The sequence below is a fragment of the Mytilus californianus genome, unplaced genomic scaffold, assembly GCF_021869535.1.
Source record: "Mytilus californianus isolate M0D057914Y unplaced genomic scaffold, xbMytCali1.0.p SCAF_8, whole genome shotgun sequence".
In the NCBI taxonomy this organism is placed as follows: Eukaryota; Metazoa; Mollusca; class Bivalvia; order Mytilida; family Mytilidae; genus Mytilus; species Mytilus californianus.
The window spans coordinates 98,299,649-98,326,613 of record NW_026262734.1 but is presented as its reverse complement, the minus strand read 5'-3'; the positions used below and the strand labels follow the sequence as shown (position 1 = coordinate 98,326,613).

The following is a 26,965-nucleotide window of genomic DNA, read 5'->3' as shown; positions in this document are numbered from 1 at the left end:
ATGTGATTGAGTAAGGGTACAGCTTCTCTCACATCTGATTGAGTACTGATCCAGTCTCATCTACATCTGATAGAGTAAGGGTATAGCTTCTCATACATCCGATTGAGTACTAAGTGCTATGTTATTAGAATGTTCCTAGTTTAATGTTATGAAAAAGTACTTCGTGCTATAAGATAGTACCTGATGTGCTTTAAGAATATATTTAGTGTATTACTATAGTAATGTACCTAGTGCTATGCTATCAGAATGTACCTAATGCAATGCTATCATATTGTACGTGTTATGTTTTTAGAATGTACTTAGTGTATTAATATAACAATGTACCTCGTGCTATGCTACAAGAATGAACCTAGTGCTATGCTATAAGAATTGACCTAGTGCTATGCTATAAGAATGTACTTAGTGTATCACTATAATAATGTACCTAGTGATTTGCTATAAGAATGTAATTAGTGTATTACTTTAATAATCTATCTATTGGTGTGCTATACAAATGGACCTAGTGCTATGCTATAAGAAGGGACCTTGTGCTCTGCTACAGCAATAGACCTAGTGCTATGCAAACGAATGTACTTAATGCTATGCTATAAGAATGTAATTAGTGTATTACCATAATAATGTACCTAGTGCTATGCTATAAGAATGAACCTAGTGGGTTGCTATAAGAATGTACTTAGTGTATCACTAAAATAATGTACCTAGTGATTTGCTATAAGAATGTAATTAGTGTATTACTTTAATAATGTATCTATTGGTATGCAATACGAATGAACCTAGTGCTATGCTATAAGAACAATACATCCGATACATGATAGATACAGGCTGACATGCATCTAATACGTTTAGGATTTTGTTTACATCTGAGTGAGTAAGAATACACCTTCTCATACATGTGATTGAGTATGTATACAGTATCATATTCATTTGATCGAGTAAAGGTACAGCTTATCATTCTGATAGAAAACCCAGGCTGTCTCATATGCATCTGATTGAGAACACAGGCAGTCTCATATGCATGTGATTGAGTAAGGGTACAGCTTCTCTCACATCTGATAGAGTACTGATCCAGTCTTATCTACATCTGATAGAGTAAGGGTGTAGCTTCTCATACATCCGATTGAGTACTAAGTGCTATGTTATTAGAATGTTCCTAGTTTAATGTTATGAAAAAGTACTTAGTGCTATAAGATAGTACCTGATGTGCTTTAAGAATATACTTAGTGTATTACTATACTAATGTACCTAGTGCTATGCTATCAGAATGTACCTAATGCAATGCTATCATATTGTACGTGTTATGTTTTTAGAATGTACTTAGTGTATTAATATACTGATGTACCTCGTGCTATGCTACAAGAATGTACTTAGTGTATCACTATAATAATGTACCTAGTGATTTGCTATAAGAATATAAGAATGTAATTAGTGTATTACTTTAATAATCTATCTATTCGTGTGCTATACAAATGGGCCTAGTGCTATGCTATAAGAAGGGACCTATTGCTCTGCTACAGCAATATACCTAGTGCTATGCAAACAAATGTACTTAGTGCTATGCTATAAGAATGTAATTAGTGTATTACTTTAATAATGTATCTATTGGTATGCAATACGAATGAACCTAGTGCTATGCTATAAGAACGATACATCCGATACATGAAGGATACAGGCTGACATGCATCTGATACGTTTAGGATTTCATTTACATCTGAGTGAGTAAGAATACACCTTCTCATACATGTGATTGAGTATGTATGATAGAGTAAAGGTATAGCTTCTCATACATCCGATTGAGTACTAAGTGCTATCTTATTAGAATGTTCCTAGTTTAATGTTATGAAAAAGTACTTCGTGCTATAAGATAGTACCTGATGTGTTTTAAGAATATACTTAGTGTATTACTATACTAATGTACCTAGTGCTATGCTATCAGAATGTACCTAATGCAATGCTATCATATTGTCCGTGTTATGTTTTTAGAATGTACTTAGTGTATTAATATAATAATGTACCTCGTGCTATGCTACAAGAATGGACCTAGTGGTGTGCTCTAAGAAGTAACCTAGTGCTATTCTATAAGCATTCAATTAATGTATGAATATGATAATGTACCTAGTACTATGCTATAAGAATGGACCTAGTGGGTTGCTATCAGAATGTACCTACTGTATAACTCTAACAATGTACGTAGTTCTATATTACAAGAACAGACCTAGAACTATGCTATAAGAATGGACCTAGTGGCTTGCTATAGGAATGTACTTAATGTATCACTATAATAATGTACGTAGTGCTATGCTTCACGAATGGACCTAGTGCTATGCTATAATTATGTACCTAGTGCTATGCTATAAGAATGTACTTAGTGTATTACTATAATAATGTACGTAGTTCTATATAACAAGAATGTACCTAGTACTATGCTATAAGAATGGACCTAGTGGGTTGCTATAAGAATGTACTTAGTGTATTACTATAGTAATGTACGTAGTTCTATATTACAAGAACAGACCTAGTACTATGCTATAAGAATGGACCATTTGGTTGCTATTAGAATGTTCTTAGTGTATCACTATAATAATGTACGTAGTGCTAAGCTACACGAATGGACCTTGTGCTATGCTATAATAATGTACCTAGTCATATGCTATTAGAATGTAATACATAGTGTATTACTATAATAATGTATCTATTTGTATGTATACGAATGGACCTAGTGCTATGCTATAAGAATAATACATCTGATACATGAAGGATACAGACTGACATTCATCTGATACATTAAAGATACAGGCTGACATGCAGAATTGACCTAGTGCTATGCTATAAGAATGTACTTAGTGTATCACTATAATAATGTACCTAGTGATTTGCTATAAGAATGTAATTAGTGTATTACTTTAATAATCTATCTATTCGTGTGCTATACAAATGGACCTAGTGCTATGCTATAAGAAGGGACCTAGTGCTCTGCTACAGCAATAGACCTAGTGCTATGCAAACGAATGTACTTAGTGCTATGCTATAAGAATGTACTTAGTGTATTACTTTAATAATGTATCTATTGGTATGCAATACGAATGAATTGTGCTGTGCTATAAGAACGATACATCCGATACATGAAGGATACAGGCTGACATGCATCTGATACGTTTATGATTTCATTTACATCTGAGTGAGTAAGAATACACCTTCTCATACATGTGATTGAGTATGTATACAGTATCATATTCATCTGATCGAGTAAGGGTACAGCTTCTCATTCTGATAGAGAACCCAGGCTGTCTCATATGCATCTGATTGAGAACACAGGCAGTCTCATATGCATGTGATTGAGTAAGGGTACAGCTTCTCTCACATCTGATTGAGTACTGATCCAGTCTCCTCTACATCTGATAGAGTAAGGGTATAGCTTCTCATACATCCGATTGAGTACTTAGTGCTATGTTATTAGAATGTACCTAGTTTAATGTTATAAGAATTTACTTAATGGAATATAATGCAAATGTTCTTAGTGCTAAATGCTGATAGAATGTACCTAGTGCTAAGCTATAAAAATGTACCTAATGTAATGCTATCATATTGTACTTGCTATTCTTTTAGAATGTACTTAGTGTATTAATATTATTATGCACCTTGTGCTATGCTACAAGAATGGACCTAGTGCTATGCTATAAGAATTGACCTAGTGCTATGCTATAAGAATGGAATTAATGTATAAATATAATAATGAACCTAGTGCTATGCTAGAAGAATGGACCTAGTGTTATGCTATAGAATGTTCTAAGTGGATAACTATAATAATGTTCCCAGTGGTATGATATAAGAATGGACCTAGTGCTATGCTACATCAATCGACCTAGTGTTATGCTTTCGGGATTTACCATACCTATGCTATAAGAATGTACTTAGTGTATTACCATAATAGGCTGACATGCATCTGATACGTTTAGGATTTCATTTACATCTGAATGAGTAAGAATACACCTTCTCATACATGTGATTGAGTATGTATACAGTATCATATTCATCTGATCGAGTAAGGGTACAGCTTCTCATTCTGATAGAGAACCCAGGCTGTCTCATATGCATCTGATTGAGAACACAGGCAGTCTCATATGCATGTGATTGAGTAAGGGTACAGCTTCTCTCACATCTGATAGAGTACTGATCCAGTCTAATCTACATCTGATAGAGTATTAAAGGGTATAGCTTCTCATACATCCGATTGAGTACTTAGTGCTATGTTATTAGAATGTACCTAGTTTAATGTTATAAGAATTTACTTAGTGGAATATAATGCAGATGCTCTTAGTGCTAAATGCTGAAAGGATATATCTAGTGCTAAGCTATAAGAATGATATAAGAATTTACTTAGTGGAATATAATGCAGATGCTCTTAGTGCTAAATGCTGAAAGGATGTACCTAGTGCTAAGCTATAAAAATGTACCTAATGTTATGCAATCCTATTGTACTTGCTATGCTTTTAGAATGTGTTTTACAATAATACTGTACCTAGTGCTATGCTAGAAGAATTGACCCAGTGCTAAGCTATAAGAAGGGAATTAATGTATAAATATAATAATGTACCTAGTGTTAGGCTATTAGAATGTACTTAGTGTTTTACTATAACAATGTTCCTAGTTCAATGCTCTAGGAGTGTATCTACTGCTATACGATAAGAATGTACTTAGTGTTTTACTATAATAATGTACCTAGTGCTATTGCTATAAGAATGAACCTAGTGTTATGCTTTAGGAATGTACTTAGTGTTATACTATAATAGTATTGCTATAATTATGTACCTGCTATGCTTTAAGAATGTACTTATTGTATCACCATAATAAGTGTATTGCTATGATAATGTACCTGCTATGCCAGAGGCGGATTTAGGGGAGGGGGGCAGGGTGCCCGTCCCCCTTTTTTGGGAAAAATTTGGTTGATTATTTAGAGAATCACTGATGCATGACTAAAGCGGGCCCCCTCTTAGGCAGTCAGTGGGCCCCCACTTATGAAAATTTCTGGATCCGCCACTGTATGCTTTAAGAATGTATTTAGTGTATTGCTATATAAAAATAAGAAGATGTGGTATGGTTGCCAATGACACAGAAACTAACAACTATATGTCATCATAGCACCTTCAACAATGAGTAAATCTTATACCGCATAGTCAGCTATGAAGGCCCCGAAATGACAAATCTATAATACTAAAATAACGAGGTCCAATTTGTTAGCCGGCATGACGCAAAAACGACGAATCAAAGAATTCAACTTTATATTTAACTAATATAGGACAATGGTGTTGATTAAAAATTACACCATTCCATGCCCTTTTGTTTTCCACATAATAAATAAAACCAATAATTAACAAGTTCCGGGTCGAATCCGATATCGATATCAGTAGTACCTGTTACCTGTTACCAAATCTGTACGTTCCGCCTCTGTCAGGCACACCACCAAACGGTGTATATGGGATCTGCTATATACCCGGGTCATAATCCCACCTAAATGTCGTCATTATACAGGAATTGATACCACTAAATTCAATCATTGACCAAAAAATGTTTCTACAAGTAATTTCCGATTGTAGTAAGAACAACCAGATGGATTCAAAAAGAAAAACGTTTGAAAGCAGAGAAAACTGTGCCCCTTATAATCAGCGTAACTTTATCAAATGACAATATGAATATTAAAAATCTAGGCTGAAAATAAGGCGTAAATACTTTGTCAATCACGGACCCGCGATTTAGCGGGTGTGTCCTAGTGTAAATCAATTCAAACGAGAAAACTAACGGCCTTATTGTATAGAAAATGAAAGGATATGGAGTAAATGTACATGGGACAAAATCGCACACAATACATAGAAAACATGGAAAATTATTAACGAGCAGGGCTTTTATTCCTGTTCTTCATCTTGACAGTTGATGTAGGGTCTTCAATAATGAACGAATCATTCATACCCTACAACAAGGTCATATACTATAATCATGTACCTAGTGCTATGCTATACGAATGTATCAAGTGTTTTGCTATGAGAATGTACTTGCTATGCTTTAAGATTGTACTTAGTGTACTGCTATAAGTGTGTAATGTTATAAGAAAGTACCTACTGATATGATATAAGAAAGTACCTACTGATATGTTATAAGAAAGTACCTACTTATATGTTATAAGAAAGTACCTACTGATATGTTATAAGAAATTTACCAAATGCTGTGTTATAAAAATGTACAGTGTACTGTAAAATAATTAACTTAGTGGAATGCTCTTAGTGCTATGCTACAAGAATGTAACTAGTGTTGTGTTTTAAGAATGTCCAAAATACTATGCTTCAAGAATTAATCTAGTGTGATGATATCGGAATATGCCTAGTGCTATGCCATAAGAATTTATTTAGTGCTATGCTATAAGAATTTACTTAGTGCTATGCTTTTAGACTGTACTTAGAGGACTTTTATGAAAATATACCTAGTACTATGCTATCAGAATTTACATAGTTATGAAGGACAAGCATAAATACACTTGTGGCCAGGTTGAAAATAATTGTAAGCTTTTTCATTTTCTAATTGCTTTTGACAACATTCTATCATGAAAATTTGTATGTGAACCCCTCTTTCTAAATTTTGTTATTATATAAAGGCAACAGTGGTATACCGCTGTTCAATAGCCATAAATCGATTAAGCGAAAACAAATCCGCGTCACAAACCAAAACCGAGGGAAACACATCAACTATAAGAGGAAAACAACGGAATAACAGAACACTGAACTGCTACAAAAACGAACGCCAGCATACAAAGAAACGGACTATTTGATAACAACTGCCATATTCCTGACTTGTTACAGGACATTTTAAAAAAAGATGGTGGGTTGAACCTGGTTTTATGGCTAGCCAAACCTCTCGCTTCTATGGCAATGTGTTATTAGTTATTAATTTTAACATTATTTGAGTATACTTGATTTTAAAGGGGATAACTTATTTTAGGGCCATAAGATGTAACAAGATTGAAAACATTTGCTATCCCTTCTATGATACAAAAGGTTAATCACTATATAATTTCAATTTGCTTACCATTCAGCAACCAAAATTCTATATCTTATGCATGGTTTGTTGTCTTTTGTCATTATGAGTCATTCTGTTTATTTCAATTCCTCCCAAAACAGTACTGTATTTGCAAGTTCCTACAAATAACAAGACATGATATATATGATATGTCGATGAATTTTCTCATTCAAATGTTCTTTCTATACAAAGCCATTATCTGTATCATTCAATGTTTTACATGGTTCATTAAATCTTTTGATTGTTGGAAGGATGTTTAAGATCATGCTGGAAATCCTTTAGATATTTTCATATTCTGATATTTTCATTTTCTGATATTTTCATATTCTGATATTTTCATATTCTGATATTTTCATAATCTGATATTTCCATATTCTGATATTTTCATAATCTGATATTTTCATAATCTGATATATTTTCATATTCTGATATTTTCATATTCTTATATTTTCATAATCTGATATTTGATATTTTCATAATCTGGTATTTTCATAATCTGATATATTTTCATATTCTGACATTTATATCATGCATATTCTGATATTGTCGTATTTTAGGATATAACATTCTGATGTGATCAATGATTATTATTCCTTTCTGGTACTTAACCAACACGGAAATCAAGAACTAACCCCATCGTAATAATTAACAAAATGATATCCCACCTTCATCTTCTGAACTTATTTTTAACCTCTCTTACTTTTAGTCTTGACAAAGAAGCAAAACCAGATTTCCAAACATTAATTTAATCCAGCAAATGTATAAGAGACTGGTCATTTGCAACCTGAAGGGGTGGGAGATAATTAGGGCTTGAAATTTTTTGGAAAAGTAAAGGGGGGTTTTCAATTTTTCAATACATCAGATAGGAGGGCATCATAAAACTTTTATACAATTTTAGCAATTCTGTATTTTAACATCATAGTGTTAATAATTCTAATTTGATGAATACTCTCTAAATTAGTATCTGATTATTCAACAGAACTTGATTCAGATGTCATATCTATAACTATTATGTCATAATTTTTGGCCTCAAATTTTATTTCGATGTTTACTGTTTTATTCATGTGAGTCATGACCATCTTCTGTTTGTTTGTTGGACATGACGAATGACTATGATTAGGAGTAATGGTTTGAAGTCTTTCAGTTTTTGCAGGTTTTCGGCGAAGGTTTTCTTAATATCACACCCCTTTCCATATAATACAACACTGATGATATTAATAGTTGTTTTCTTACATGCTTAATCGCAAAACTCATGATTGAGCATATTTCAATGCTTCAAGTGTGGCATTTTTAATATGTCTTAACGTGAATAATTGTCCTTTATGACATTGAGATATGGAGACAGGCGACACACACCCAACTATTCCCTTTACAATGAAGAAATATATTTTTTTGGCAGGAAAGACATAACAAATTTTCGCCTCGCTCCGCTCGGCTCAATAATTCCAAGAAAAATTCTCTAGTAATAGCTACAACATTTTCTTCCAGGAAAGTATTTAAACTGAAATCAATTTAATAACTTCTTTAAAAAGTATAGGAACAATGTGGTGAAATTGAATGAAGGAGTGGTAAATTCCAATGAGACCATAACATGCGTATCTCAATAAAGTTCCTTGTAGTCACACACAACTTCCCAACTTGAAGCTTTATTTCCTATACTGATGCACTATTTAATAGAATAATGATAATATAAATATAAAGTGTTTGCATGTACTTTTTGTTGTATAGAATAAAAGTATTCATTCCATACACCAAATATAATTGATCTATAGTTGCTTATAGTATCTGTTTAACTGATAAAACCATGAAAACTTATCATTGACCAATGAACCATGAAAATGAGACCAAGGTCAGATGAAAGCTGACAGACAGACATGTATACATTATAATCATTCCATACACCAAATATAGTTTACCTATTGATTATAGTATCTGAGATACGAACTTGACCACGAAAATTTAACCTTGATAAATGATCCATGAAATGTGGTCGAGGTCAGGTTAGCCCAGTCTAACTGACATGTAGACCTTGCAAAGAATTCATAAACCAAATATCCTTATCCTATTACTCAAATTAAGTGAGTAATTTACATGACCAAAAGAAACTGTCGATTTTGTTTTCAAGCAGACACTGAACCATGGAAATAAGGTTAAGGACAATGGACATATGACAGACAGAACCTTCGTAACATACCGTATCTGTATTCTTTTGTTGCAGGCGAGAAAAAAATCATAAAGGACCAAATTCAAACTCTTAAAAATTCAATAATCTTACAGGTAATTCGAAGATTTTGCAATGACACACAACTTTTTAATGTAGGGTAAAATAGGGAATGAAAGAAGATCTGACTTAATATAATATTATGATCTGAAATTACAAGTAGCAGTATCATCAGGCTCAAACTTAGACCATCATATGTAAAACATGAGTTTGGTGACCGCCTTTTTCTAGATGTTGTTTTTTTTGTGTTAATTGTTTTTTTTTTTTTTTTTAAATATTTTACTTATTTTTACTTATTCGATATATTTTGTTCTTATTCATATAGTATTCCAAAAAAAGTGAGGAGAAAGATACCAAAGAGACATTCAAACTCACTAGAAGAAAATAAACTAACAACGCCATGGCTAAAATAAGAAAAAAGACAAACACACAAACAACAGTACACAAAACACAACATAGAAAACTAAAGACTGAGCAACACGAACCCCACCAAAAACTGTGGGTGATCTCAGATGCTACGGAAGTTAGCACAGTAGTTAATGTATGATGCCCCTCTATTCTTATTTACCTGGAATTAGGATGGAAAGGATCTAGAACACATTACTCGTTAAAATAAGTTGAAATATTAACGAATATTTAATTACATAAACTGTAAACTGACACAGAGATATGTCTCGTCTCTTTGTAATTTTGAAAGGAAAACGCATATGTTGAATTTAAAATAGCAATACTTGCAAAATATGCAAAATATGCAAAATATTCGGTCAACGATACATGATGGATGTAACAAAATGTACAAGGCCAAATAATTTTTCTTTAAATAAGATATGCCAATGCTAATACAACTTCGTACCAAATATCACTGACTTGTCATATGTGGTTCTCCTTAAACTGACCTAATCACAATTAAAAATGTAAACTATGCAAAAGTTTTAAAGTTAATAGACCATAACTGAGGACGTGGGGCCAAATAATTTCCATGGAAATAAGATGTTCCAATGCTTACACAACTGCATACTAAATATCATTGATTTACCTTAAGAGGTTCTCCATAAACTGACATAATCACAAACTTAACAAATTGTTGACGCTGACGCCGCTGTCACATCATACATTAAACTTGCTTTTTGACTCCATCGAGGCGAGACAAATATACTGTTAATACAGAGAAATGTCTCGTCTGTCAGCAGCAAATTCGAAAAAAAGACAATCTGTTGGAAACCAACCTTGCTAATGAATTTAAAGTCGCTGGACTATGACCTATGGAACAATGCCTCGAAAGAGTGGTCAAACTGATATGTACTGATAGTAATGTAACTTTATTGAAAATGTTATTGATCAATCACAAGTAGTTCCTATCAAACTGGCTTAAGCAGAAAACTTAACATTGAACATTGCTAATTAATTCAAAGTCACTGGACCATGACATAGGGGACAGGCCTTAGAAATAATCGTCAAAAAGAAAGTACTGAAAGTAAAGCATTTTTAAAGAATCATTGATCTATCATAAGTAGTTCCTATCAAACTGACTTAAGCAGAAAACTTAATCTTGAAAATTGTTTATTAAATGAAAGTCACTGGACCATGACCTAGAGGGTAGGGCTTATAAATAGTCGTCAAACTGATAAGTACTGGAGGTAATGCAACTTTATAGACAATATCATTGATCTTTCACAAGTGGTTCCTATCGAACTGACTTAAGCAGAGAACTTAACATTGAAAATTGCTAAGTAATTCAAAGTCACAGGACCTAGGGGACAAGGCTTAGCACTAGTCGTCAAACTGATATGTACTGGTAGTAATGCAACTTTATTCAAAATATCATTGATCTTTCAAATGTTGTTCCTATCAAACTGACTTAAGCAGAAAACTTAACATTGAAAATTGCTAATTAATTCAAAGACACTGGACCTAGGGGACAAGGCTTAGCACTATTCGTCAAACTGATATGTACTGGTAGTAATGCAACTTTATTCAAAATATCATTGATCTTTCACATGAAGTTCCTTTCAAACTGACTTAAGCAGAAAACTTAACATTGAAAATTGCTAAGTAATTCAAAGTCACTGGACCTAGGTGATAGGGCTTAGAAATAGTCGTCTTACTGATATACACATGCTATTTTCTTAGGTCAGAAACATTTATTCGTTAATCTGAGCATAGAACTTATACTTTATAGCACGGTCTGTAAATGTTATCACATACGAAGAAAAAATGAGATAATTTATTTTTCCACTCTGAGAAAAATTGTGTTGTTTGTGAGTTTAATATACGTGTTCTCGGTAATGAGTAACACGCAGTAGTCCATCATGCATTGCAACTTATTCGCTGGATTGGTCAATGACCCAGGTAAAGCTAATTGGGTATTATAAAAATATAAAAACATATTAGAAAAATCAAATATTTGTATTACATAATTTTAGTTTTTCTTGCTTGCTATGCTTTTTCTTATTACATATAAATTATTAACAATAATTTTAGTTATGTCATACTCATTAAATGTAAACATAAATGTAAACTTTTCCTCATCAGACATTTGGTCGAAAGATGGGACTATACTCTCTACTTTCCGAAAAAGTGTTTGCCTACGTTTTTGTTCTAAAATTTGACATTAAAAAGCAAAATGAAATTCATCTTCAACCCATCATGGGTTAATTTACGGTGTCTACCCTGTTCAATATTTAGATTACTATTACTTAATCTTATTTTAATCAAATAAGATATCATGTATCTGTCTAAATCTATTATTAAAAAAAAGATTCTAAATTGAAATCATTTTTTATTTTATTTTCTGTATGTTCTTAGTTTGTTTCCATTAGAGTTATTCTGGTCATTAGAAAGACTGACTTTCCAGAAATCTATATATCTGTCAGCTAATTTATTCCCTACAGTATTACTCAGTCGTTTTTTAGAGAAAGTATTTTGATTTTTCCATAAATGATTTAACACTATTTTTGAAAGAGCATTTTTTAATTTTGCGGCAAAACCATTCTGTAAATTTAAACTACATGTATAGGCAATTGAAGCATGAATATATATTTTTTGCAGTTGGTGCAACTTTAAAATCATCAAGATAAATGGACTGCATTGACCCAGTATAATGAAAGTATACAAGTGTTTCCTCAAAATTGGCTGTAGGCCAACATGTGTTCTACAAGGATCACCAGTCCTTCAACTTTCATCTGATACCTTAATTACTAAAATATATTCTACATAGTTTTATATTAACCCCTATGCGTAGGAACTATTTTGTTTTAAATATGTACTACTTTCCAGTATATTCTTTTTTTACCGGGCCCGATTTTTTTTTAATAAACCTGCGGAAGCTCTACTGTTTATGTTACGTATTCCATTGTCTAACACGAGCCCACATCACAAATTTCATCAGTCGCTTCTTTTGAATTTTAAAATACAGATAAATAAGCGAATCAAATCAGGGACTTTCTATACTAACGGGACTGGTCACTTATAACGATGTCTATACAAACTTTCAAACAGAACTGTGCCGCCGCTGATGTCACGTGACTTTATAGTAAATCATTTCATATTTACGAAATGTTCTTCATAACTATATCTTCAAGTTTAATGAAGTAACATGTGTATGACATTTAATACATTTTGTCATTGCAAAATGCTGCTTTTGAAAACATTCCTCGGATAGTTTTTTTAAATATAGATCTTTGAACTTTGAGGCAATTTGTTAGTAAATTTCGAGTGGTCGCCATCTTGTTTGATTTGTAACCCCTTTTGAACGACTGGAGTGTTCTTAAAAACGATATGTCTCAGTTTAATAATTTAACATTCTTTTATAATCTTATATTTTTGGCCATGGTAAATGGTATTAATAAGATTTTATATTAACACATATTAAATTAAAATATGCTTTCCCTTAGTTTATTTATTTTGTATTTACATTGTGTCATAGGTCAAATTTATTTGTTTAGTGTATGTTCAATGGTGTTAAAATGTCCTTTGATTGAGTTAAGCTATTTCAGTTGATATTTTATGGTGTGTCTTTCTATGTTGTGATGTTACACTATTGTTTCAGGAAAAAGGGTGTAGGTTTGGTACCATTAAAACGTTTAAACCCGCTGCATTTGTTTGCACCTGTCCTAAGTCAGGAATCTGATGTTCAGTAGTTGTCGTTTGTTGATGTGGTTCATAAGTGTTTCTCGTTTCTAGTTTTTTATTTAGATTAGACCGTTGGTTTTCCCGTTTGAATGGTTTTACACTAGTAATTTTTGTGGGGCCCTTTATAGCTTACTGTTCGGTGTGAGCCAAGGCTCCGTGTTGAAGACCTTACTGTGACCTATAATGGTTTACTTTTATAAATTTTGACTTGGATGGAGAGTTGTCTCATTGGCACTCATACCACATCTTCTTATATCTATATATAGTTTACAACAGATAAACTTTAATCATATGTTTTACTAAAAAAGATTCAATCAGCTTTGATAAACTTGTAATATAGGTTTTATAACCTGCCTTGTAAATTAGTGTATGCAGCAGTTTTGCTTGCAAGGAATGTCGCAATGAAAGAGACAGGTTAATAAACACCAAGGGATGACCGATGTTTCCTGAAAATGGGGTCACTTGGGCTTTTGAGGGTATACGATACGTTTTGAATGTTTTCTTTACATAAGCATGCTCTAAATATGTGTAACAATTCTTTGAAAATATTTCATTTTTATCAGATTTCCATACTTTAAGAAATAAACCGGCAATTTAAAAAAAAATCATCGGTGATTTGTTCATATTAATTAATACAAATAATCTTCTTACATAGTCAAGCCAAATGTCATTGAAAAAAAGGGGGTCCATGTACTCGTTGTTTTCAAGCTACTGGTAAAAATCAGTCGAATATCCACCTCTTTCCCATATGTCACAGTTTGACGTCGTGAAAAATAACATTTTACGTTGACAAAGTCATTACGTCTGTATCGTATGCCCTTGTTAACGTCGGAAGTAAAACGCATGGTCCGTTTGGATGTTCAGGATGTGTAAATACAACGATCAGTCGGAATAGGGTGGTTAAATCTGGTGCTCCGTGTTGGGTGAATATCACGCTCTCTGCAAGTTGTATCCTTATAGTTATCTGTTTGTAGTTTTCGTTGTATCCTTTTCTAGCATACTTCTTTTTACAGGAGTGGTCAAAATTACCAGTCTCAGACTCTCTAATTTGTAGGAACCCTTTCAGCTTTTCTCGCCCTCAATATGCATAAAATATTTGTCACTGAACATTAAGGAAAATACTACAATAATTCATCCATGTTTTCAACATTAGATATTAATATGTTTAACTTTATATTGAAAGTACAAAATGTTTGTCACTGGACATTTAGGAAAATACTACAATAATTTATCGTTGTTTTCAACATCAGATATTGATATGAATCATAATTTGAGATATATCATGATGTGGGTCTGGATGGGGGTTCTTCATTTCCGCATTTTTCAATTTTTTTCCGCCATTTTCCTCTATTCTTGATAAATTTTGCCTATTATTATAGATATTAAGATATCTTATATAATCTAGTTTTTTTTAAGATATGATTATCTCATTATTCTATAAGATATATTATATAGTTTATAAGATATATCATATATTTGTAAGATATCTAATATAGTTATAAGATATCTTACAAAGAAAATTATATGAGATACTTTATAAATTATATGAGATATCTTATAAACTATATAAGAAATCTTATAAACTATATAAGATATCTTATAAACTATATCAGATATCCTATAAACTATATCAGATATCTTATAAACTATATCAGATATCTTATAAAGTTTATTAGATATCTTGAAGAATAAATAGTAAACGGGCTTGCCTTAGAAGTACACTATTCTAAGTGAATACAAAACGAGATAAAAAATTGAGATTGCAGGAAATTTTGGTATCCACACTCTTCATAAAACATTGACTGTGTTTCAATAAAACAACTTTAACTAAACTGTAGTACCTAATACCATTGCGTACATTTACGTCTTATTTCAAATTATTTGTTGCGTTGTTTCATAGCAAAAGAGAGTCGAAAGATACCAAAGGGACATTCAAACTCATAAGTCGAAAATAAACTGACATCGCCATGGCAAAAATAGATAGACCAAAATACAAAACACCACAAAGAAACATAAATATGAAGCAACACGAACCCCTCCAAAAACTGTGGGTGATCTCAGGTGCTCCGGAAAGGTAAGCAGATTCTGCTCCAAAAGACGAACCCCACTTTCACTATACAAATGTGGAGACAGGGGTACCAACTTGTGAGCTATATCCTACAGTTTATGAATTTTTATTGTCCCTGTGATTTTGTTTTAGATTTGTATACCATTGGAACTTCATCATGTTCATACAGGTGATACGTCAAAACATTAGATTCAGTGTATGTCGTCAACAAAATGTACAGACTATACTTGAGTTTCATTTGAAACACAGATAGTTATAACCTTTACTGAAAACAACTTTTGGCCTCAAACCAAGCTAATAATTTTAAATTATTTTTTATTCTTATTAATCTGATTTTAAAGTGTATAAATATTTGTCAAAATATAAACCTGAAAAAGTGATTAATTAGTTCAAAGCACCTTTTATTCAAACACCAAGAAGACAGCATTTTCTTTCATTCATCAAATACATGGAGCGTCAGTAATGGAATAACATAACATTAGCAACAAACGAAAAACGTCAAAAAGACAAACAACAGTACACAAAACTCAACATAGCAAACTTAAGAAAGAGCAACACGTACTACACCAGAAACTGGGGGTGATCTCATGTGCTCCGAAAGGGTAAGCAGATCCTGCTCCGCATGTTGCACATCTATGCTATTTGGTCTCTGGTGGATAGTGTAATGGAAATGTACAAAGGAGAAAATAAATAAAAACGATATGTAGAACAATTGAATTAAAAAAAAATAATGATATCAATTTATTTCAATGGTATCACTATGTTCAACCAACCACACTTGCACCACCTGAAAAATATAAAGTAATAATGAACCGTTAAATATTATATATGAATGTTGTTGAGTTGACCTATTTTAACCTTGGGACTTTGAAAAATTTTATAAAATCAGCTAGGTGTTTAGACAGTATGAGTAATAACATATGATATATGACTTCAAGTTTTGTTCCAGATTGAAATCATGTAACCTGATTATCGACTTCTAGGACATTAAACATTAAGAAATGATATATTCTGCTTATTTTCTACATTTATAGTAGATTTGGAACCAAGTTATAGGAACAGAAGTATAGTAATTAGTTTTAAGAACCAAATGCATGCTAACAATACATTTAATATATATCAAATTCCTGGATGTGTTATTTTCATAGTTTATTCCTGATTCCAATTCGCCGTCAGTTTATCATCCTGTATGTGTTGTATTCATAGTTTATTCCTGGTGCTAATTGGCTGTCAGTTTCTTATCTAGCCAGACTCTGTTAATGGAACCGTTGTTACCGATTGCAAGGCTTTACAGACATGATTCAAATGGTACATTTTGATTGGGAATAATGTTATTGTGCTAAATTGACTTTAACATATTGTTGTTGTCTAATTTTACTAGTGCTGTCCTTTTCAATTTTTGACACCTTCTAAAAATATGTACTTTTACCTCCAAAGATGTTGGTCTGGGGCGCAAATAATTAAGGTTTTCCCCCAAAACCACGGCTAGTCAGATAGTGCTTTTAAAATAAGCTCCGTATTTCTTGATTTAAAAGTACTTAGCTTAGGCGTCGAGGGAAATGAAATTATCGATCAAATAATGTATGATATGTTACCTTTACTGATGATGATATTTGCCTGTGCTCTCTCAGTCCCAAACTCATTCGTAGCGATGCAGGTCAATATTCCAGACTGTTGCATATTTGTAATTGTTATCTGGGATCCTTGTCGTACACCCAAAGTATTACCTGCTTGGCCAAACTGTAATCAAAACAAAGACAAGTTCCATCAAACCGGAAGTCGTAATTTTAATAGACTTCACATGACAACATCTATATATTTTTTTTTATAAAATCTAATAGGAATTGTAACGTTGTCACATTTAGTAAAACATGAATGGTTTTGGTAAATACATTTTTAAAACTAATTTTTTGTTTGTAAAACAATTAAATAGTTTGTCTATTTTTTATACACCAAGATATTTATAGGTTGACAAATATTAAGAAAAACTCTTGTAATCTTTTGCGGTTCATGTAAAGTTGCATTCAGTAGGCCAGATGATTTTTAAAGATGTCATTTACATGATTAAAAACTAATGGGCAACTGTGATCGATGCAATTAAACTATTTGTTTTTAAAACGCCAACATGCTACTGGACCCCTGATGATTATTGACCTTGTTTATGTAAATTATAACGAGAGAAAAAACTCATCTAAAACTACTAACTTTGTTCACAGATAACTGTATACTTAAATGTTCAACAACACAGGTATATATAAATTATCTTTTATGTCTACGTTAGATTATCAATTTAAAGAAAATATGTTTTCGTACTGGTTGGAAGGTCCAAGTGACGGTTGGTTTGGGAACCCCATCAGCTTGACACGTGAAGCTGCCGTCAATTCCTGCACGGTTAAGTGATGATTTTGGTGGATTGGTTATTCTTGGAACACCTGAATATAATAGAATATGCAAATTATATGTTCATAAAAACTATTGTTAAATGTGATTTGCATGAAAGTGTCAACAATATTTATGGTGATCGCTTAATGTGATCCTTATCAGCTACAGCTACAACCCAAAGATCAGACCAATAAGGAAATCACAAAAGTATAAACAAAATACGGATAGCAGTGTCACCTTTCTTCATGAGCAGTCCAACTCACACTAAAAAAGACATACAAGTCAAAGAAAATAACTAACATAAAACATTGAAAATGTCATAAACTTAGAGTGCATTTCTTTCTAACCAAAATTTTGTAAACGTTGTGTTTGTTATCGTTTGCTAAACGCTACAAAAGAAGAAACAAATGCATCGTTTAATCCGTGTTTTCTGACCCTGTTTTGAACTTTCAATAATGCATGCACGTGTTGTTGGTAAACAGATGTATCCCCAGAAGTGAAATCAACTTCGAACCATTCTAAAATATTACAAGAAAGGTTAAATATAGAGGATACTTGATGAGGATAAGCCTACGTGTGCATGACCATAACCGAAACACCTCTTTGTAATACTGGTAATAAAACACATACCAGATATGAATTTCTATTCTTAAAAAACACACATAAGTCTCATACTACAAGCATGCAAGTATGAATTATGAAAAATGTATTCCACAAGAAAAAATATGTATCATTCACAGAGTTATACCAGCTCTAAATTACTCTAAATATATGCACATAGAAAATGGATGCATTACGAAGGATTATAATAAGATATACTGGATTGGTCCTGGACCCGATTGATTTTAATATATTAAAGGTTGAAGTTAGAAACAAATGTAGCGTTTGTACTAACAAACGACAAACGACAAACTGCAGACGCATTTTTAGCGAGTGCATAGTTCGTCAAAGTTTATGTAAACTTTGCAAACGTATGTTTGAAACAAATGATCAAAACATGTGCGCGCTTAGTCGTTTGCATCGTTTGTGCTAGAAAGAAATGCACTCAAAATAAAATTTGATAATACCGGTTGATATCACTGTTGGTGGACTTTGCTTCTGAGGATATCGTCAGCTCAGTAGTCAGTGTCTCAGTACGATCAGGATTTAAAAACACACCGTTCTTAAATTCACCGTTATTAAATTAAGAAATTATATATAAACTAGAGTTCCAAGTACCAGGCAAAGTTTTGGCTACTTATTCTTTTTAAGTCCCTTTTTGGTTCACGTATTCATGAAGTTATATATACATCATTGGCTTTTACATTTTTGTGTGTGAGCATTTCTGATCAAGGTAAATCCAGACAAGCACCTTGGACAATCAAATTTATAAAGTGTTATTTCATTTGATAAATTATGAATGTTTAAATTCTTCCGGACGAAAATTCACTTTGTTCACCATTCTTGGAAATCACAGTTGAAAATGTCCTTTTCTATAAAAAAACCCCCCAAAAAACAAACAAACAAAAACAAGGACATTTGGTATAATTGCAAGTGAGACAGCCATTAAAAACCAAAGGATATAGACGTGAACAATTACAGGTCACCGTAGGGTTTCTAAGTGAGAAAACATATGATAAGTAATTTAAGATCACCGTGAACAACTTTAAGTGTCACATCTGCTTTGCTAGTACCAACATCATTTGTAGCTGTACACGTATAAACTCCTTCCGTGGCATTCGTGGCTTGAAGTATGTGTAAAGCTTTTCCAAACGCCATTATTGCATTCTACGACAATAAAAAGATGATTATCAAATACACCAACCCTTTAATTGGATATCTTCTCTAGACGCGGAGGTGGCACTTTTTGCTATGATATTGAGATTGGATGTTTGCTGGTCAGTATTTATATTTCTTTTTTTTACATTTTTCTTTTCTTTTAAGTTTAAATCTGTTGGCAAAACCTTTCGAAATTTTCGGTCCTCAATACTCTTCAACTTCGTACTTTATTATGCCTTTTTAACATTTTTGATTGCAGCATCACTGATGAGTCTTTTGTAAACGAAACGCGCGTCTGGCGTATAAAACTGTTATCCTGGAATCTATGATGAGTTTTTCGTTACATGAGTGTATTATTTTTCCTTGTCTGCAAAAAGTTGATTTATATTACCTGTTGTGTTATTTAGTTTTTTTTTATAATTCTTATTTAAGAGCCAAATGTACCGGAATGCTAACCAGACTAGTTTATGACTATATCCATTCATGCACAAAAATTACAAGAAGGATGAAAACCATAATTTTTCAAATATTGTATTTCATTTCTTTACGTATACATGTGTGTTTTGTAAAATATAAGGTGGCAACAATAATAACAATATAATCTATACCTGTTGGTATTTGTATGTCCATGTAACATTTGGTACAGGGTATCCAGTGACTGTACATGTGAGGTTAACTGGTGTATAATAATTAGCCTGGACGACTGAAGGTGCCGAAATGCTTGGTGCCGTATGTTGTCTAGATGGTCTAGCTGAAATCAATGGATGGTAAAGAATTAAAAACTAGAGTTCTGAAGAAGCTGTTCTTACTAAATGTAAAAAAAGATACTTCTTTATTCAAATGTTTTATTTGTCCGTACTTAGTTTTCACATTGCCACTTGAAAAATAATTCGGATCATCTTAAGTACCTTCTTGTTGCATTATTAACATCGTATTTCATTTAAGATGATTCCCAAAGGATGTCGTATCCTTAGTCATTTCAATAAAGACCTATGCATCTTAAATCCACAAATGCTGCTTAACCGCATAGTAATTGTATTTCAGAGAAACTTTCTGAGATTCTCTAGTACTTTAATGACTTTCTGCAACTAATTTTAATCCAAAGGATTTTCGTAATTTTCTTTGCGTAACACCGACTAATTGTCCATCTCAAAACAAAAAAAAGTCAAGCTGATGTATGGTTTTGTGAACTCGGCGTACAGTTTATCTAGTTTCTTATTATTTTGATTGACTCGTTTTTGTTTTAACTTAATAGCTGACGGTTTAGTAAATCTAAGAGAATCTGTAAAGTGGTTCTTAATAAAGTATTTTTTTCCATTTTTTGCAAACACAAGCTTGTTTCAACACGTGACAAACGAAACTATATATTGTCATGTTTATTGATAATAAACTCAGATTTTTCAGTTGACCTTTCGTGTCTCTCTTTTATTTTCAAATTTAACAATGAAATGAATAGTAGTATAAATGTGCTATATTTACCCTTGACCATGACATGAACTACTTGAATATCCTCCCCTACTTCATTCGACGCCCTACACATGTAGAAACCGTCATCAGCCATTGTAATATTGTCAAATACTAAGTAGTGTGCAATCTGTTTGGCATTAGATGGTAGAATATTCTAAAATATTTCAAAATATAGAAACCTGCTACATACAAAAACAATATAATTTAGAATTTAAATTACAGTAATTATTAGATGTTTTCGCCCGTCATCTGTGTTCTTCAGTGCAACAATGTAATGTTATCGGCATTTGCCGAAGAATTCCACTCAAATCGGATCTAGGACCCATCATGAACTGACATGAGGTGTGCGTTTTGTATCACTTGATGCTTCAGAATATGAAAGTTGAATGATCATTCATCTTGTATCTATATATATAATAATAAACGGAAGCCCAAACCGAGAGTACTATAGCATACATACAATGTCAGATCCCCAAGTTATCGTCGGTGTTGGAATGCCCTCGGCATAACATGGAACTGACAGTAAACTAAATCCTTCCAAAACTGAGATAGCTGTCTTTAGTATAATTGTAGGCTTAATCAGTACTTTAGGGACTTAAAAATAAATATACACATAATGTTATTCAAAACTTGTATGTATGTAATTGTTTTGGCTAAAATTTGTAAACCTGGAAAACATATACAGTTATGGTGAAACATGTTCGTATTACTAGTATAACAGATCAATAGATTAATTCTTAGACACCATCTTAGTAATGGAAACTTCTGATAAGTATCTTTAAAACAAATGTAATGTTAGATCATGACAGACGATTAATGCACGATTATGATATGAGTAGACTTCAACTACAGTAGAAGTTTGAGTTCTCATTACGATAAACCATAACAAAGAATTTCCTCAATTCTAGTTTCTAGTGTCATTAATACTGACTTTTTAAATCAAATGGAAAAGAAGTGTTTTTCCCTGAGACAGTTTTACATTATATTGTCGTCTTACTGATTTACTGATTTTTATATATGTTATAGGCCTGGATAACATGTATGTTTATGAAAACATAGGTTATCTTGGCTGGTTTTCGAAAAAAGTAGATAACAAATCTGCAGGAAAGAAGTGAATGAAAATTTTTCGTCCTTAAACATGTTAAACGACCAGTACCTTCATAAACGTTTAATATTGTTACCCATCAATCTAATACAAATATTAGCAACATAACAATTTTACACTATATTATTCTGTGATCACTTTAAAACAATTTTTCTTTTGCAATTCATTACCTTTGAACAGGCTCATTATAACGACATTGAGCATTCAATATGAGTCAATAAGACCCCCGAAACTGTATTGAACCACATCAAATCAAATCAAACAAACCGGTCTGACACTGATTCCCTGTATAGCCATTTTTACAGAAGCACTCGTATTTTCCCAGTGAATTGACACATTTTCCGTTATGCTGACAAGGGTTACTTGCACATTCATCTATATCTGAAATATTTTGTTGATAAGTGATAAGTAAGTACAATCCATCATGATTGAAAAATTTTCGGATAAAGACTATTTACAAATGAAGTTCAATAGCAAAACCGGAAAGAAACTAAAGCGCGTTTTCTAAATAAAACTGACGATAGCATGCTACAGTTATAGAATACTGTTATATTAGACGACTATAGGTCGACAGGTTCTTCCGGTTGTAGACATAAACCCTTTCTTTTTCTCCGCTCTGGAAACAACGAATGCGAACTATCACGTTACTAGTACTTGAAACGAGAAATAGCTGAATAGGAATCGGTAATCCTTCCGGTAAACCTGAGTTCAAACCTTCCTTTGTTTCAAAGGACTTTGTTTTGTGTTGTGCTATATTATTTTGCAATGTCTGCGTTTTGTTCTGTTGGTAATGAACATGTCTCTCCGTTGTCAGTAAAACCGTGTTTTCCTTTCAATCTTTCACATTTGGTCAAGTTTAAGGGTTAGTGGATTTTGAAGTTTAGATAGGTTATAAACTTGGTGAGGTCTTAATGTGTGACAAGAGACATTTACCAATCTGATATCATAAAATGCATTATCAACGAAAAGGACTATATTAATGTTGTTCGAAGCAAAATATATAACACGATTAAACTTTTCAAAGCTCATATTTTAAAAGGAAATACTACTTTTAGACTTAAACCAAACATAAGCTAGCCAAATCAGTTTGTTACATTTTCAATACAAAAACTCATCAAACACAACAGGCTTGTATTAGTTGTAATGTGATTCGCCAGACTTGTTACGGCTTCATATGACTCATCAGTGGCACTCGAATCAAAAAGCACGAAAGGCTCAATCATACCCGAAGTTGAAGAGCATTGAGAACCACAATTCTGAAAAGTTGCGCCAAATACGGCTTTGACTGTCGTTGCCTAGTGATAGAAAAGCCGTAGTGTTTCGAATAATTCATCATTTTTTAAGCAACCATTTTACAGAAATGAACATAATTATCAATGATAATTCGTTTAAACACTAAAGTGATGACTCATTGAGTGGAGGTACTCTTGAGGACGAAATCTACAGTGGATTCGACCTCTTGGTTTCAAAATTACAAAAACTCATCAAAGATAACAGGCGTATAACTTGAGGTCATGTAAAATAGTTATTTACCTGTTTCACAATGTTTTCCAGTATAACCAGGTCGACAGGAACATGTATAAAATCCTATCCGATCTGTACAATTGGCACCATTATAACAAGGATTTGGCAAACAGTCATTAATATCTTAAATCAAACATTACAATTTATTTTATATGTTTCAATAAAAACATTGTAAGTCATATACAGCTAGGATGTATAGGTGTATTCCACATTCAGAGTGATTGGTGTTGTTTATTGCATACGTTTTAAAAAAAAAGTACTCGAATATTAGCTGGTACTTTGGAATTAGATCAATTTAAAGAAAAGGTATAAACTCTGTATGAATAAAGATAACATCGGAGTCGAACTATTTACCTTGTAATGTTAGAATGAAGAAAAGAAAAAATTAAATAGCAGCGACCACTATAGACAATGGTCCTTTGCCGTAGTTGTTCGTGTTGACCAGGCAAAATTTAGGTGTGCCAATTACAAAGATATGTAAGACATCTTAACAATAAACGTCGGACGTGAACTAATTAAATGTTTGACCATGACAGAAAAATGAATGCTGTTCGATTATCATATGAACTTTGTGTATACCTGCCATACATCATTTACAACATCATGTTGAATTCAGTTTTAATTGTTATCAAACACAAGATTTTCAAATATTCTAGTTTCTTGCACTGAAAAGCATGAAATTATGAGATTCAATGGAAAAGTAGCGCTAAATAAGGAGAGTTGGGACAGCTTCACGTAATATTGTTTAAAATATAGATTTTAGATATGTACTAGTAAATAATAGTTCTGCATAACATATTTGAAAACAAAGATTTTATCGCGTTTGTCTTCGATAAAAGTAGGCTAAACAGAAAACAGAAGTAAATGAAAAGGTTCTTGATTGATGACTTTTGAAAGCTTGTGTTTTTTTCATTTTCAATTCACCTTTGAACTTTCATAACGTTTTATACTGTTTCACTTCATCTAGTACACACATAGCAAAAATATCACTTCAATTCATACACAATGTTATTTTGTGAATAATTTTAAAAAATACTTCTCTCTTCAGTACCGTTTCATTTTACAGCCTCATCAAAACGGAATTGGGCATTCACCACAAGTTAAGAACCCATAAAACTGTCGTATCCTACACCAAATCAATCAAACCTGTTTGACACCGATTCCCCGTAAAGCCACTTTTACATAAGCACTCGTACTTTCCCAGTGAGTTTACGCATTTACTGTTTGGTTGACAAGGATTACTTGAACATTCATTTATATCTGAAATATTTAATTGAAGAATGATTTCAAATACATTTCCTAGTGACTGAAAATTGTTAAGTTATCTAATTTCCCCATGACAAAACCGGATGTTATAGTTTATCTTATTGAAATGCTATATTTCTCGTCCCACAGACAATCGTCCATGAAGGCACTTGTAATATACTATCAAAATAAAAAATGCAATAATGTGTTTCTATATGTATTAATTATAAGCGTAGCATCTATGAGAATAAAATGACGCAACGCAACTTCATCAAGAATCTCAGATAATGGCATTTGTGTCATGTTGATACTACATGTGGTTCTTAAGAATGAAATAAATAAATCGTCAAAATTTGAGACTGAGCACAACGCAGATAGTCACATAAACCAGACCATCACCATCATAGCTTGAAGCCACCTTTAAACGTTTGAAAGGCCTTACTATGTATTGGGGTCTTAAACTACAAAAAATATCACGTCATCTAGGGTTCTTTTAAGTGAACCACAACTAACCTTGCTGTCCTTTTAACTAGTCCTCAGAGTACCATTTCATAAGTTATTATTAAATATTGTAATAAAGCAGTAAAAAATACTATCTACTTTAGTATATGCTGCAACCCATAAAAAGCCCTTCCAGTGTAATGAAAAAGATGAATATTCTGTATATACTCACTGGAACTGCGATAAAATTGTTAAAGATATAAAAGAAACGCAAAAGAAGGGATAAGTCGAAAACAAACTGACAATGTCATGGCAAAAAACGACGAAACGACAAAAAACAGCATACGAACTAAAGACTGAGCAACACGAACCCTAACAAATCCTGGGTGATCGCAGGTGCTCCGGAAGGATACGCAGATCAAGCTCCACATGTTGCACTCGTCGAGTTGCTCATGTAACATTTCTTGTTTACAATGTCAATATAAAAACAAAGAGATGTAGTATGATAATCAAAGAGTACCATTTCATAAGTTATTATTAAATATTGTAATAAAGCATTAAAAAATACTATCTATGTGCTGCAACCCAGAAAAAGGCCTTCCAGTGTAATGAGAAAGATGAATATTCTGTATATACTCACTGGAACTGCGATTAAATTGTTAAAGATACAAAAGAAATGCAAAAGAAAGGATAAGTCGTAAACAAACTGACAATGTCATGGCAAAAAACGACGAAACGACAAACAACAGTATCCAAAATACAGCATACGAACTAAAGACTGAGCAACACGAACCCCAACAAAACCTGGGTGATCGCAGGTGCTCCGGAAGGGTACGCAGATCCTGCTCCACATGTTGCACCCGTCGTGTTGCTCATGTAAGTAACATTTCTTGTTTACAATGTCAATAAAAACAAAGAGATGTGGTATGATAATCAATGAGACAATTATTTACAAGAGACCAACAAACGAGGATGAAAACACATCTGCGTTTTAGCTATAAATTGTATCGACAAGTTATATGTATTCATATGGGCATAAATAACGCCACTTTTAAATAGCAAACTTGTTCATGCATTGTAATGAATAGTTTTTGCAAACCGCAGCTAAAACTCGTCTTAATTCCTTTTAATAAAAAAAAAATAATAATCTTGATGATATTATTTCTTTAAATAATCAAAAGTCATCCTTTTTACCTGGAAATTAACCACAGGGATCCGGTAATAAGATACATGTAATATTTATAGCAATAGTTGTCCATTTTTTAATGGGATGTTTTAATTTACAAAGTTAACTATACAAAATGAATACAAAAGATGCGATTTACATGTATCCATTCCTATTGTGCCTTATTTATTTTACATTCTTTCGCCATACCCTTCTCTGGTGTGACGTAAATTTTAGTGAATTATATCTATGTATAAAGTATTATGTTAAGTATTTTTTTACCATAAATAACTTAAAATCGTTACTTAATTCTGTCATACATGTATGTACGAGAATTGGTTATGAAGATGCTCTGTATGTGTAAAATTCATATTATAGACGTGATATGACGTCTTA

General features: G+C 32.5%; 1 protein-coding gene and 1 long non-coding RNA gene across 2 annotated transcripts; both read right to left on the bottom strand.

Annotated features, from left to right (window-relative positions):
* Positions 1 to 16,199: 16,199 nt before the first annotated feature.
* On the bottom strand, positions 16,200 to 21,437 carry LOC127711120 (neural cell adhesion molecule L1-like protein). Its single transcript, XM_052217071.1, has 6 exons — positions 21,102 to 21,437; positions 20,231 to 20,373; positions 19,499 to 19,631; positions 17,796 to 17,914; positions 17,078 to 17,222; positions 16,200 to 16,269 (listed from the first exon to the last, which is right to left on the bottom strand). The coding sequence occupies exons 1-6, from the start codon at positions 21,181 to 21,183 to the stop codon at positions 16,247 to 16,249; spliced, it is 645 nt and encodes a 214-aa protein (XP_052073031.1). The 5' UTR covers positions 21,184 to 21,437; the 3' UTR covers positions 16,200 to 16,246.
* A 118-nt stretch (positions 21,438 to 21,555) lies between these two features.
* On the bottom strand, positions 21,556 to 23,843 carry LOC127711121 (uncharacterized). The gene is made up of 3 exons (XR_007986505.1): positions 23,728 to 23,843; positions 22,462 to 22,575; positions 21,556 to 21,683 (listed from the first exon to the last, which is right to left on the bottom strand). It is a non-coding gene; the product is annotated as an uncharacterized LOC127711121 (long non-coding RNA).
* Positions 23,844 to 26,965: the final 3,122 nt, after the last annotated feature.